Raw genomic sequence first — 12,528 nt, 5'->3', positions numbered from 1 at the left:
GTGCTTCCTAGATGGCGCAGTGATAAAGAATCTGCCTGCCAACGCAGGAGACACAAGAGATGTGGATTCAATATCCCTGAGTTGGGAAGATGCCCTGGAGTGGGAAATGGCAACCCTCTCCAGTAGTCTTACCTGGAAAGTCCCATGGACAGGGGAGCCTGGCGAGCAAAGAGTCACAAAGAGTCGGACACAACTGAGCGAATGAGTACACACATCATATAGAAACAGAAATTCCCTATCTGCTTAATAATTAGTGAGTCTTCCTAACAAAGTATTTAAGATGAGAGTCTGGATTATTAAACCCAGGTCCTGAAAACCTGGGAAAGTAAAGTTTCCAGAGCAAATAATGACACACAACACACAAGCCAGAGACACCCTGTCATGAAGCATGGGTTGCTGGTGCCAAAAGGTTAACGATCACACACGTCTTCCTTTCAGTTCAGTTCAGTCGCTCAGTCATGTCCGACTCTTTGCGACCCGATACATCGCAGCATGTCAGGCCTTCCTGTCCATCACCAACTCCCAGAGTTTACTCAAACCCATGTCCATTGAATCGGTGATGCCATCCAGCCATCTCATCCTCTGTCATCCCCTTCTCCTCCTGCCCCCAATCCCTCCCAGCATCAGGGTCTTTTCCAATGAGTCAACTCTTCACATGAGGTGGCCAAAGTATTAGAGTTTCAGCTTCAGCATCAGTCCTTCCAATGAATGCCCAGGACTGATCTCCTTTAGGATGGACTGGTTGGATCTCCTTGCAGTCCAAGGGACTCTCAAGGGTCTTCTCCAACACCACAGTTCAAAAGCATCAATTTTTCGGCGCTCAGCTTTCTTCACCGTCCAACTCTCACATCCATACATGACCACTGGAAAAACCACTGGGAAAAGCCTTGACCAGACGGACCTTTGTTGGCAAAGTAATGTCTCTGCTTTTTAATATGCTATCTAGGTTGGTCATAACTTTCCTTCCAAGGAGTAAGCGTCTTTTAATTTCATGGCTGCAGTCACCATCTGCAGTGATTTTGGAGCCCCCCAAAATATAGTCTGACACTGTTTCCACTGTCTCCCCATCTATTTCCCATGAAGTGATGGGACCAGATGCCATGATCTTAGTTTTCTGAATGTTTAAGCTTCTTCCTTTATTCTTACCTTAATTATTAAAAGGCATTTTAATGTCCCTTATGTCGCTATAAGTGTCCTTCATTAGCAATATTTCCACACCTTGTGACCATGTGTCACCCCTGGATTTTTTTTAAGGCACACACCTAATCTGAACACCTGGTTTCTTTCATCATCCCTGTCATTACCTCAAATTTTAAATATGAATAACTTCTGCTCCATACTTATTCTTTTTACCTTCAAAGTGAAAGATGGTTTCCATCAAGTAAGACATGATGGAAATTATGTCAAGCCAGGTAAACTTGCGTTAATTCTTCCCTTTAGAAAATTGAAACCAATGACATGATAAAGAGTAGATGTCTACATATTGGAGAAAAGGAAGCACAGCAGATTAGATAATATTTCATGCTGAAAAGGGATTTCTTGAAAAATAATTGAATAGCATTCCATAACCTAAAACTTTATGAAAATAAAACTTGGATATCTCCTTTATTTTAATTTTGTTCTGAAAATTATTTAGCAGTACAAAGAATCTGCCTGCAATGCAGGAGACTGGGATTCGATCCCTGGATGGAGAAGATCCCCTGAAGAAGGAAATGGCAATCCACTCTAGTATTCTTGCCTGAAAAATCCCATGGACAGAGGAGCCTGGCGGGCTACCGTCCATGGGGTCACAAGAGTCAGACACGACTTAGTGACTAAATCACCATACATTTTTCTCTCCAATTTCTCATTTTGAAAAGCTGGTTATTCTTATATACATAAATGCTGAGGCTTATTCACAAAAGATATTTTTTTCAAAACTTATTCATCTTGAACACAGTAACTACAGCTGTCATCACCCAGTCCAAGTGTCCTGACCCTTCACTTCTTGGTCATGCAGCCCATGGCCTTCCTAGCCTCGTCTCTGTCTCCTCTCCGCTTGCACCATGTGCTTCAGTCATAATGCACTTTTTTGAACTCCTCCATTGCATCAGCTTCATTGTCAGGTACAAAGTTCCTTTGCTTTTATTATTCCCGGCATTGGCACTGCATTCTTTCCTTCTTTCTTACTCCCTCAGACCTTTCTGTCACTTTACAAATATTCTCTGACCCCAGTTTGATTTCTGTTCCTTTTTGAAGTGCTCTCACAAGAACCAGAATTTATTCCCATCTTAGCAAGTTTACCTTTATGTTGCTTCTTTGGTGTTCTCATTTCTCTGACCCAGATGATAAACTCATCCCATTAGAAAAATATACACAGAATAGGCAGTTTTCCCCATTTGACTTATCCTGCATCAGAATAGTTTTTTCAAAGTTTTAAAGATACGTTATAAACAACAAGGTCCTACGGTATATAGCACAGAGAACTGTATTCAATATCCTATGATAATCCATAATGGAAAAGACTATATAAAAAAGAGTATATATAAATGTATCACTGTACAGAAGTGATTAACACATTGTAAATCAACTATATGTCAATAAATAAAAATAAAATACTTAACCAGTCCTCTTAGGTTAATGCCCCAAATTTGTATCATTATCTGCTAGGCTCTATATGAGCTAGACTCCTCCATGTCACCTCCTGAAACTCTTCCCTTCACTTCTACATGTCCGCCCCACTGACATTCTTGCAGTGTTTCAAAGAATTCATGCCATTTTCTGCCTGGGGGAAATCTTATTTCTACCTCATCATAAACATCATTCCCCAATCAAGAACACTGTTTTTTCCCTACGTCTCCATTTCAGCTAGAAAAGTTTGGTTCATCCTCTGATTTCTGGACTTGGCAGAGATACTCATATGCTCAACCTCAGTTAAGTCCTCCCAATACAGTCACAGTGCAGTAAGCATTTTGTTTGTAGAACATTTCATAGCCTGAGCTCAATTATTATGTAGGTAGTTATATTTATAATATAAATCTCCCAACTAGACTATAAGTTCCAAGGGATAATGACAATGGCTGTCTTTCTCAAGAAACTTCTTTGGTAAATCTCTCTGGGGAGTTTTTAGCATGTGTTGGAACAGTGAATAATGGAATTCAGAAAGCATGCAATGGTTTGGAAATACTGCAAGACAGGGATGAAGGGCTGGATCATAAAAGATCCTAGCTGACATGACAAAGAATTTATATTTTATCCTAAAGGCAGTCTACCAACTCAGCTAGCCAGGTGGCTAAAGACAGTCAAATTCATCAAATGTTTATAAGCTGAAATGATCTAATCTATGTTTTAAAGAATAAATCTGGCAGCAGGTTATACAGCTAATAAGGTAGAGACTGAAATCCAAGAGACTTATTACAGTAGATTATAAAAAATGACTATATATATTTTCTTGCCTTATGGGCACATCCTCTTGGCAATGTGACTTGGCAATTTTTCCTAGTCTAAGCCTTTAAATTTGAGCTTGACCATGTGACTTGCTTTGACCAATGAGACATTCAGGTGTTACACTGGGGGTGACTGGGACTTGACTGGAAAGTCAGAGGCCACCACATGAAGTAACCTTCATTGAAGCAGTGGATTTTAACCACATTTAAATCTCTTCCACCTATGTTTATATGTATAATATTCCCTACCCTCATTAGAAACCTCTCTCATTTCAGCAAAGATTCTCAGTGGTGCGTACTAGAATCATGAGGTGGAAGGAGGCATATCTAATTTGACTACAGTTCTCAGGAGATTCCAACATACTCTGTGATAACAAATTGAAAATCATGCTAGTAAATTTCATGGATCAATAAATGAATAGTTAATGTAGCTGGGGAGTTAACAAGCACCACAAAGGAAGTAGCATTTAGCCAGATTTGAAAAGGAAGAATAAATATTCATTGGATGGAAAAGTGCAGGAATGGTATGTCAAAGAGAATAGTGTGTACAAAGGCAAATCTTGTGTCCAGAATGACTGATTTTAATCCGTGAGCTCTTTGCTCTTTTATTTCTAAACAACTGAACACACTCTTTAATGTCTGAATTTTGCTGATAGGCATTATTTTAAAGGAAATTATAGAATATATTTTGCAGTCAACAGTTTAGAAAGAAGTCATTCAGATAAAATTATCATGATGATTGTCACCTTTCCTCATAATATTCTTATTTTTAGGAAACTGCTTTAAAATCATCAAGTCATTTCCATCTAAATCTCATTCCCTAAAGTAAGTTCCATACAAGTAACAACAGGATTTGAGGATTATTTTACTTGCCTCCATTGTCAGTTTCAGTAACTCTAAAATCATGTTGACCTAATGAAATTTAATCTAATCATGGTTTTGTGACATCTGTTCAAAAGTCTCTCATGAAAGCATCGATATCAATCAAGATCTAATTCCTGATTCCCTTATGTACAGAATTTTAGTATCTTCCTTAAATACAAACATACTCCCTCACAGTAAATAGATTTATGAATGAAATTATTGCCTTAAAATTCTTCTGTAATTCTTTTCAATGGAGCACATAGAATACCTTTTCTCACACATAATAGGATTAATCTTAAATAGCATCATCTTCAGCGAACAGGTGCAAACCCTATTTGCCCTCAGGGAAAGACCAGTCAATGAGAAGTTATTCTGGTGATGTAATGCTTGTTAACTTACTCTTTCTCAAACATGATTGGGGAAAATGCTTTTCAGAGCATCAGACAGGTATTGAACTTAACTCTTTCTCACAAACATGTCACTTAGGACAGCCTTGAAATAGTTATGCAAAGTAATTAGACTAAGAGAATTTCTTTTAAGCATTGACATCTGTACCCATTGGCATTTGCCAGTGATAATTCCTCATCTTTCTTGAGAAATCACTTACTTCCATATCCTGGTCCTTATGTAAATAGAAAAGAATAAATTAACATTAGCCAGCAGCATCAAAACTTAGCAGTTCTTTCTCAGATATATATCCTAATTAAGATCAAATCAAAAACAATAGAAATCTTATATTTTTTAAATCAAATTCAACACAGTCTGCCTCTCATGGCTCTGTACTAATTTCATTTTCATACCTGCCTAGTTATGTCAAAGATAAAAATATCTGAAATAAGTATTTGAATAAAACCACATGTGTTCACAGTGATATCATAAACTTCTGCCTAGTGATAATTTACAAGGCTCTGTTGATACAACTAAATGCTCATGGAAGTCCAGAGAAGTCCTCACCCAGGACAGGTGAAGACCCATCACATAGTCTTGAATCTATGAAGTGATAGGACAGGATAGATATATGTTGGTTACCATAGTAAAGTGTGCGGGACAGCAGACATAGAGCTACGCATTTCAGACAGGTATTATTTCATGTGACAGCTTATTCTCATTCCCTATTCCTCCATCTCAAGCCTCACTTTTTTAGCAAAAGAATGCAATAGTAAGCATGTTGTGAAAAACAATTTCAAAGAGGAGGGTCATAATGCCTGAGCAGACCAGTGGTTTATCTGATCTGAATTTCACCCAAGAAAGAAAGCAACTCAGACTGCTAAGCCAGCTGAAATTTAAATGCTGACATAATTCAAAGATGATGAACTCTGAGTACTCATAGTAAAATTGGAGGTAAATTACTATATTAGAACTTCCCCCTTTTTGTTTCTTTTTTCTTAATATCCTCTTAACCCTTTGAGAAAACTGAGTTGATTTGGGGCACATGAGCCTTTCTTGGAGCTTTTCCACTTGTTCAGGTCATGGTAATACAGTTGCATTGGGATGAGGTGGAATTATGGAACCACAAAATGATTCAACCCTGACTGTGAATAACGTCTCTACCATATTGGAGAATGATAAGTCATTTGAAGTTCAGTGAGCCACACTTTCTGCAGCTATTGAAATGATAATTAAATATAAATTATTAAAATGATGTGTATATAATTCTTGGCAAGTAGTAAGTATTCAATGGATACTGCCTATGGTTATTACTATTTTTCCACATAAAGATCATTTCAAGCCACTTCACTTGTCAAAGTTGAAAACCAAATTATATAAAAAAATGATTGTATACCCAGAATGGATTCCCAATTTTGTCTGCTTCTATCTTTTAACTATGAAATAAACCATTTTGTTTTCCACTGAATATTTACTTTGATCTTGATTCTTCAGTTCAGTTCAGTAGCTCAGTCGTGTCCGACTCTTTGTGACCCCATGAATCGCAGCATGCCAGGCCTCCCTGTCCATCACCAACTCCCGGAGTTTACTAATATACCATATTATGCCATAGTATTCTATTTTTATCTATTAATATTTCAAAGTCAGTGCTTTACAAATATATGATTTTACATGCTATCAGTATAAATAATAGCAGTACAGTACATTTCTTCTAGAGATCTAATTCAATTTTTAAAGACATTTTTATCTAATCCTATAGAAAAGGTCCTGGAAGGCACTGTTCATACCATCAAGTTAGCTTATTGGAAAGTGAAAAATGCAGTTTGTCACCCTCCAGCAACTTATGTAGCTTGAGAATTTCAGTAAATTAACTAGAACTAAATTATTTTGATGCTGTCTACATCCAGTCAAAAACACGGACACTTTCCTGCAAATTGATTTTAGATTTTAAATTTCAACGACTGTTTACTTCATGTTTTCATAACTTACTAAATGCCTCACCTGTGCATGGAGAAGTTCTAAGATTAAAAATGACAATAATCAGCCCAAAGACAGTTTCTGCCTTCCAAGGACCAGTGTCTAATTAAAGGAATAGCACACTGTGCTAAATTTCATAACAGAGTTTGGTAAAAAGTGACTGGAAACATAGATGGTAGCACTTTTAATTTAATGTTGAGGGGGGAGAATTTTTGAGAAAAATTATGAACAGGTAACATTTCATTGGCTTTAAAAGAATAATAAGGAATTGTTTATTTGGATAAGGTAGCAGTATATTTCAGGTGGAAGGAATAACAAGAGCAAAGGAAGTAAGGACCGAGAATTCGTATTGATTTGTGAATCGACTGTTGACACAGCCTAGTGTTTCTGCAGAATAGAGTACTTTGGATTGAATTATGGCCAGGAAAGGACATGCTTCCTGTATAGAGGCACATTTTGGAAAAACAAAATATTATCTTCCAAATCACAATACTCTTATCCTTTCTTTGTTATATATCATGAGACGATTCATGATATACACTAGCTGGCTTTTTTGGTGTGTGATGTCTTCAAGCTTATCTGGACTTTTCTTCACGTAAAAGAATGTCATTCCTTTGCTTTTCCTATGATTAAAAGGCCCAGGTGGAGCGAGTGGTAAAGGATCTGCATGCCAATGCAGGAGACCTAAGAGAAGTGAGTCGGATCCCTGGGTTGGAAAGATCCTCTGGCGTAGGAAATAGCAACACACTCCAGTATTCTTGCCTGGAAAACCCATGGACAGAGTGGCCTTACGGGCTACAGTCCATGGGGTCACAGAGTCAGGCATGCCTGAGCGCACACACACACACATATGAGTAAAAAATTACAATATACTAATACACTTAAGGTAAATGCAAATTTCACAAGCCGTATTTCAAAAAGGCAATGTAAATTGTACAAAAGATTTAATTAAGATTTAGAAAACATCTACTGATTTCATTTATGTAGAAGCATCTAAGAGTAAACTTCTAAAAGGCAATATATCTAAATAGCATGTGATTAATGAGGTCAGAGTATGTATTAAAGTATTGTCTATGCTAACCTTGTATTAAAAGAGTTACCTGGGAAGACTTCATTTTTCTTATTCACACGGTGAAACACTGAACCAGCAGGTCAATTCATGAAGCCACTCACCTGTAATATTGTGGGTGTGAGAACATTCTTAAATAAAACTTGCTGAAAATTCTCCGTCATTTTCTTTGAGTATATTCACTGAAGAAGAAATCTTTATTCATACCTTAGAACAGGACTATGTGTATTTGCTCAGTTAATTTTAATATCTTTAATGTTTTTATTAGACTTGCACTGGAATGTATGATCCACATATACATGATGCTATTGTTATAAGAAGGCTTTCCTGATGGCTCAGACAGTAAAGAACCTGCCTGTAATTCAGGAGACCAGGGTTCAATCCCTAAGTCAGGAAGATCCCCTGGAGGAGAGAATGATTAACCACCACAGTATACTTGCCTAGAGAATTCCATGGACAGAGAAGCCTGTCAAGAGTGTTTTAATTTAACAGATGGTGCTAAACTGTTTGTATCCTGTCTTCCCTTTAGAGACTAATATCATGTATTTTAGAAATAGTTAACTGGAATTACACACAGTTGAGTCAATCACTGGAAAAGATCAGTTTTCATTCCAATCCCAAAGAAAGGCAATGCCAAAGAATGTTCAAACTACCACACAATTGCACTCATCTCACATGCTAGCAAAGTAATGCTCAAAATTCTCCAAGTCAGGCTTCAACAGTACATGAACCAAGAACTTCCAGATGTTCAAACTGGATTTAGAAAAGGCAGAGGAACCAGAGATCAAATTGCCAACATCTGTTGGATCGTAGAAAAAGCGAGAGAATTCCAGAAAAACATTTATTTCTGCTTTATCGATTACACCAAAGGCTTTGACTGTGTAGATCACGACAAACTGTGGGAAATCCTTCAAGAGATGGGAATACCAGACCACCTTACCTGCCTCCTGAGAAATCTGTATACAGGTCAAGAAGCAACCGTTAGAACTGGACATGGAACAATAGACTGGTTCCAAGTTGGGAAAGGAGTACATCAAGGCTGTATGTTGTCACCCTGTTTATTTAGTTTATATGCAGAGTATATCATGTGAAATGCTGGACTGAATGAAGCTCAAGCTGGAATAAAGATTGCTAGGAGAAATGTCAATAACTTCAGATATGCAGATGACACCACCCTTATGGCAGAAAGCAAAGAAGAACTAAAGAGACTCTTGAGAAAAGTGAAAGAGAAGAGTGAAAAAGCTGGCTTAAAACTCAACATTCAAAAAATGAAGATTATGGCATCCAGTCCCATCACTTCATGACAAATAGATGGTGAAACAATGGAAATAGTGACAGACTTATTTTCTTGGGCTCCAAGATCACTGCAGATGGTGACCGCAGCCATGAAATTAAAAGATGCTTGCTCCTTGGAAGAAAAGCTATGACAAACCTAGATAGTGTATTAAAGCAGAGACATTACTAACAAAGGTCCACTGTCTAGTCAAAGCTATGGTTTTTCCAGTAGTCATGTATGGATGTGAGCTCAGTTCAGTTCAGTCATTCAGTCGTGTCCGACTCTTTGCGACGCCATGGACTGCAGTACACCAGGCTTCTCTATCCTTTACTATCTCCCAGAGCTTGCTCAAACATTCAACCATCTCTCCTCTGTCATCCCTTTCTCCTCCCACCTTCAATCTTTCCCAGCATCAGAGTCTTTTCCAATTAGTCGGTGGCCACCAGGTGGCCAAAGTATCAGAGTTTCAGCTTCAGCATCAGTCCTTCCAATGAATGTTCAGGATTGATTTCCTTGAGGATTGACTGGTTTGATCTCCTTGCCGTTCAAGGGACTCTCAAGAGTCTTGAACACCACAGTTCAAAAGCATCAATTCTTCAGCACTTGGCTTTCTTTATAGTTCAATTCTCACATCCATACATGACTACTGGAAAAACCATAGCCTTAAGTAGACGGACCTTTCTTGGCAAAGTAATGTCTCTGCTTTTTAATATGATGTCTAGGTTGGTCACAGCTTTCCTTCTGAGGAGCAAGTGTCTTTTAATTTCATGGCTACAGTCACCATCTGCAGTAATTTTTGGAGCCCCCCAAAATAAAGTCTTTCACTATTTCCATTGTTTCCCCATCTATTTGCCATGAAGTGAGAATTGGACCATAAAGAATGCTGAGCACCGAAGAATTGATGTTTTTGAACTGTGGTGTTGGAGAAGACTCTTGAGAGTCCCTTGGACTGCAAGGAAATCAAACCAGTCAATCCTAAAGGAAATCAGTCCTGAATATTCATTGGAAGGACTGATGCTGAAGTTGAAGCTCCAATACTTTGGCCACCTGATGCAAAGAAGTGACTCATAGAAAAGACCCTGATGCTGAGAAAGACTGAAGGCAAAAGGAGAAGGGGACGACAAAGGATGAGATGGTTAGATGGCATCACTGACTTAATAGACATGAATTTGAGCAAGCTCCGAGAGTTGGTGATGGACAGGGTGCTGCAGTCCATGGGGTCTCAAAGAGTCAGACATAACTGAGCGACTGAACTGAACTGAGTCAATCAGGGGTTACAGATTTTCTTTTATTAAACTTTTTATTTTGTATTGGAGAATAGCCAACTAACAATGTTGTGATAGTTTCAGGGTTACAGCAAAGGGACTCAGCCATACATTTACATGTATCCATTATTCCCCAAACTCCTGTCCCATCCAGGCTGCCACATAACTTTGAGCAGAGTTCCCTGTGCTATACAGTAGGTTAGATTTTCATTATGTAACACTGAGCTGTGTGAAGTTTTATCCTACAGTGCTGGCCTTGTGTTTTTTCTATACACATTCAGTATCATATGCAGAAGTGTGTGTATGTGTGTTACAGTCTGCTTCACTGTAAAAATTATTTGGGGATGCTAGTTATACATGTAATATAGAAAAATTCAGTGTATTCTGTTAATTAAACAAAGAAACCCTTGGACTGAGGTGGCTCTAATGCCCCAGCTGTCTACGTAAGCAAATCAAAATCTAGGTCTGGAAATGCCTTGAGGTTACAACATGGAAAGCTAAGGACAACCTATCACAAATAGCCAACTAGGCTATAAAGCCGGGCATTAACGCTGTAACTAATAAGTGGTTTTCTTGCTTTGTTTCTACCTTTTCTCTGTAAGTCGCTCCTGTTGCTGAAAGCTTTCCAACTCCTTCAGGTTTGGTGCTGCTGGATTTGACTCCATTTTTGCACAGATAAACTCTTAAGTTTTAAAATATACGCTTCAGTTTTTACAGTTTTAACAGTTCCATATGTTTAAAGATATGAAATTCTGAGAAAAAATAAGAAATTTTTCTGTTTCCTCCATCAGCTGTTAAGAAGAAGGCTAGCTTTATCACTCCAGTTCCGGGAGGCGTGGGACCCGTGACGGTGGCGATGCTTCTCAAGAACACCCTTTTGGCAGCTAAAAAAATCATTTACTAGATCACATGAAAGAATAAAGCAAACTGAAGTCATGCTATATATTTATTTTACAAAAGGCAAAAATCTTTATATTTTACTACAAAACTATTTCTACATTGTATTTATTTTTTCATGGGTGGAATCATTGTGGATCAGATGATTCACACAATCTTATGCATTTCCTGCTAATACTTACTGGAATATTTTGAATGGATTTTGAGTTTTAGGAAAAAAGAAAACAACTGCAATGACACTTTGGTAACAATTGCTTGTTTTGTGAATATTATTTGTTCATAATGTTAAAACAATAAAGGGCTCATAACAAATGCATATATTTTTGACACAAATATCACAGTGTGTCTTCAACAAATGTTTTGTCAGCCAAATGGGCTCCCTTGTAAAATGTAATTTAGATTTTGCCATAATCATACTCAATTTTATATATATTTTATATTCTATATTGTATGCTGAAAGAACAATAGCAGTAAGCTGTGTCCAACTCTTGTGATCCCAGGAACTGTAGCCTGCCATGTTCCTCTGTCCATGGGATTCTCCAGGCAAGAATACTGAAGTGGGCTGCCATTTCCTTCTCCAGGGGAACTTTCCCAACACAGGAATTGAACCCAGGTCTCCTGCATTGAAGGCAGATGCTTTACTGACTGAGCTATGCGGGAAGCCCATATTGCATGCTGAGAAAGAGCAAAAGAACGTACTTGCTAAAAGAAAGATAAAATATTAAGAATAAAATTTTGATCTCATATACTTCCCAAATGTACTCCCCAAGGCATACTAGTGAAAAATTATGCTCCATTCGAGGAAAGAAAAATGTGCAAGGAACCCCAAAAATGGCATGCTAGTTGGAAAGGTATTGATTATTTCAAATTGTGAATGACTACTTGACATAGTAAAAATGCAATAAGAATATGTTAGGCTTACATGTAATTTCTTTGTTCTCCTACAAACATATTTGGATAATACGTTCCACAAACCTAGAAATCTAATAGCAAAATAGGGCACAATGTGCCACAGCTAATCCTTAGGATGTGACTCAAAGCCTACTGCCTTGTCGCCCACAGTTCTTATGGCCTTTGGTTCTCACAGTAGATGCCATGTTTTTAACACAGTTTAAATTAGAAAATACATGTGATTGTCAGTTGAAGGCTATTTGAGACTACCCTGGGCATATAACTGTATTGCTGTCATGCCCAAATCTCAGTGTGTTAATGTACCAATAATGATTCTTACCCAATGCATGTCTTTATTAGTATGTACTCTTAATCATTTGTGTGAAAATGGACTAGATGTTTATAATTAATAGTATCTCAACTGTATAATAAAATCAGTTTGGAAAGAAATACGTGTCTTCTTTTTTCCTAAGCTGT

At 37.7% G+C, this 12,528-nt stretch overlaps 1 protein-coding gene across 2 annotated transcripts in view; it reads left to right on the top strand.

Annotated features, from left to right (window-relative positions):
• MTHFD2L (methylenetetrahydrofolate dehydrogenase (NADP+ dependent) 2 like) overlaps positions 1-12,528 on the top strand; it is a 147,019-nt gene extending 134,491 nt beyond the window's left edge. For both annotated transcript variants that reach the window (XM_061145791.1, XM_061145788.1), the window contains one exon: positions 11,055-12,528. In XM_061145791.1, coding sequence (XP_061001774.1) covers positions 11,055-11,167 — 113 coding nt within the window. In that variant the 3' untranslated portion in view covers positions 11,168-12,528. The remainder of the gene's footprint in view (positions 1-11,054) is intronic.

This window comes from Dama dama, chromosome 6 (assembly GCF_033118175.1).
Source record: "Dama dama isolate Ldn47 chromosome 6, ASM3311817v1, whole genome shotgun sequence".
NCBI lineage: Eukaryota > Metazoa > Chordata > Mammalia > Artiodactyla > Cervidae > Dama > Dama dama.
The sequence above is the reverse complement of the archived record's forward strand: the minus strand, read 5'-3'. Positions and strand labels throughout refer to the sequence as shown.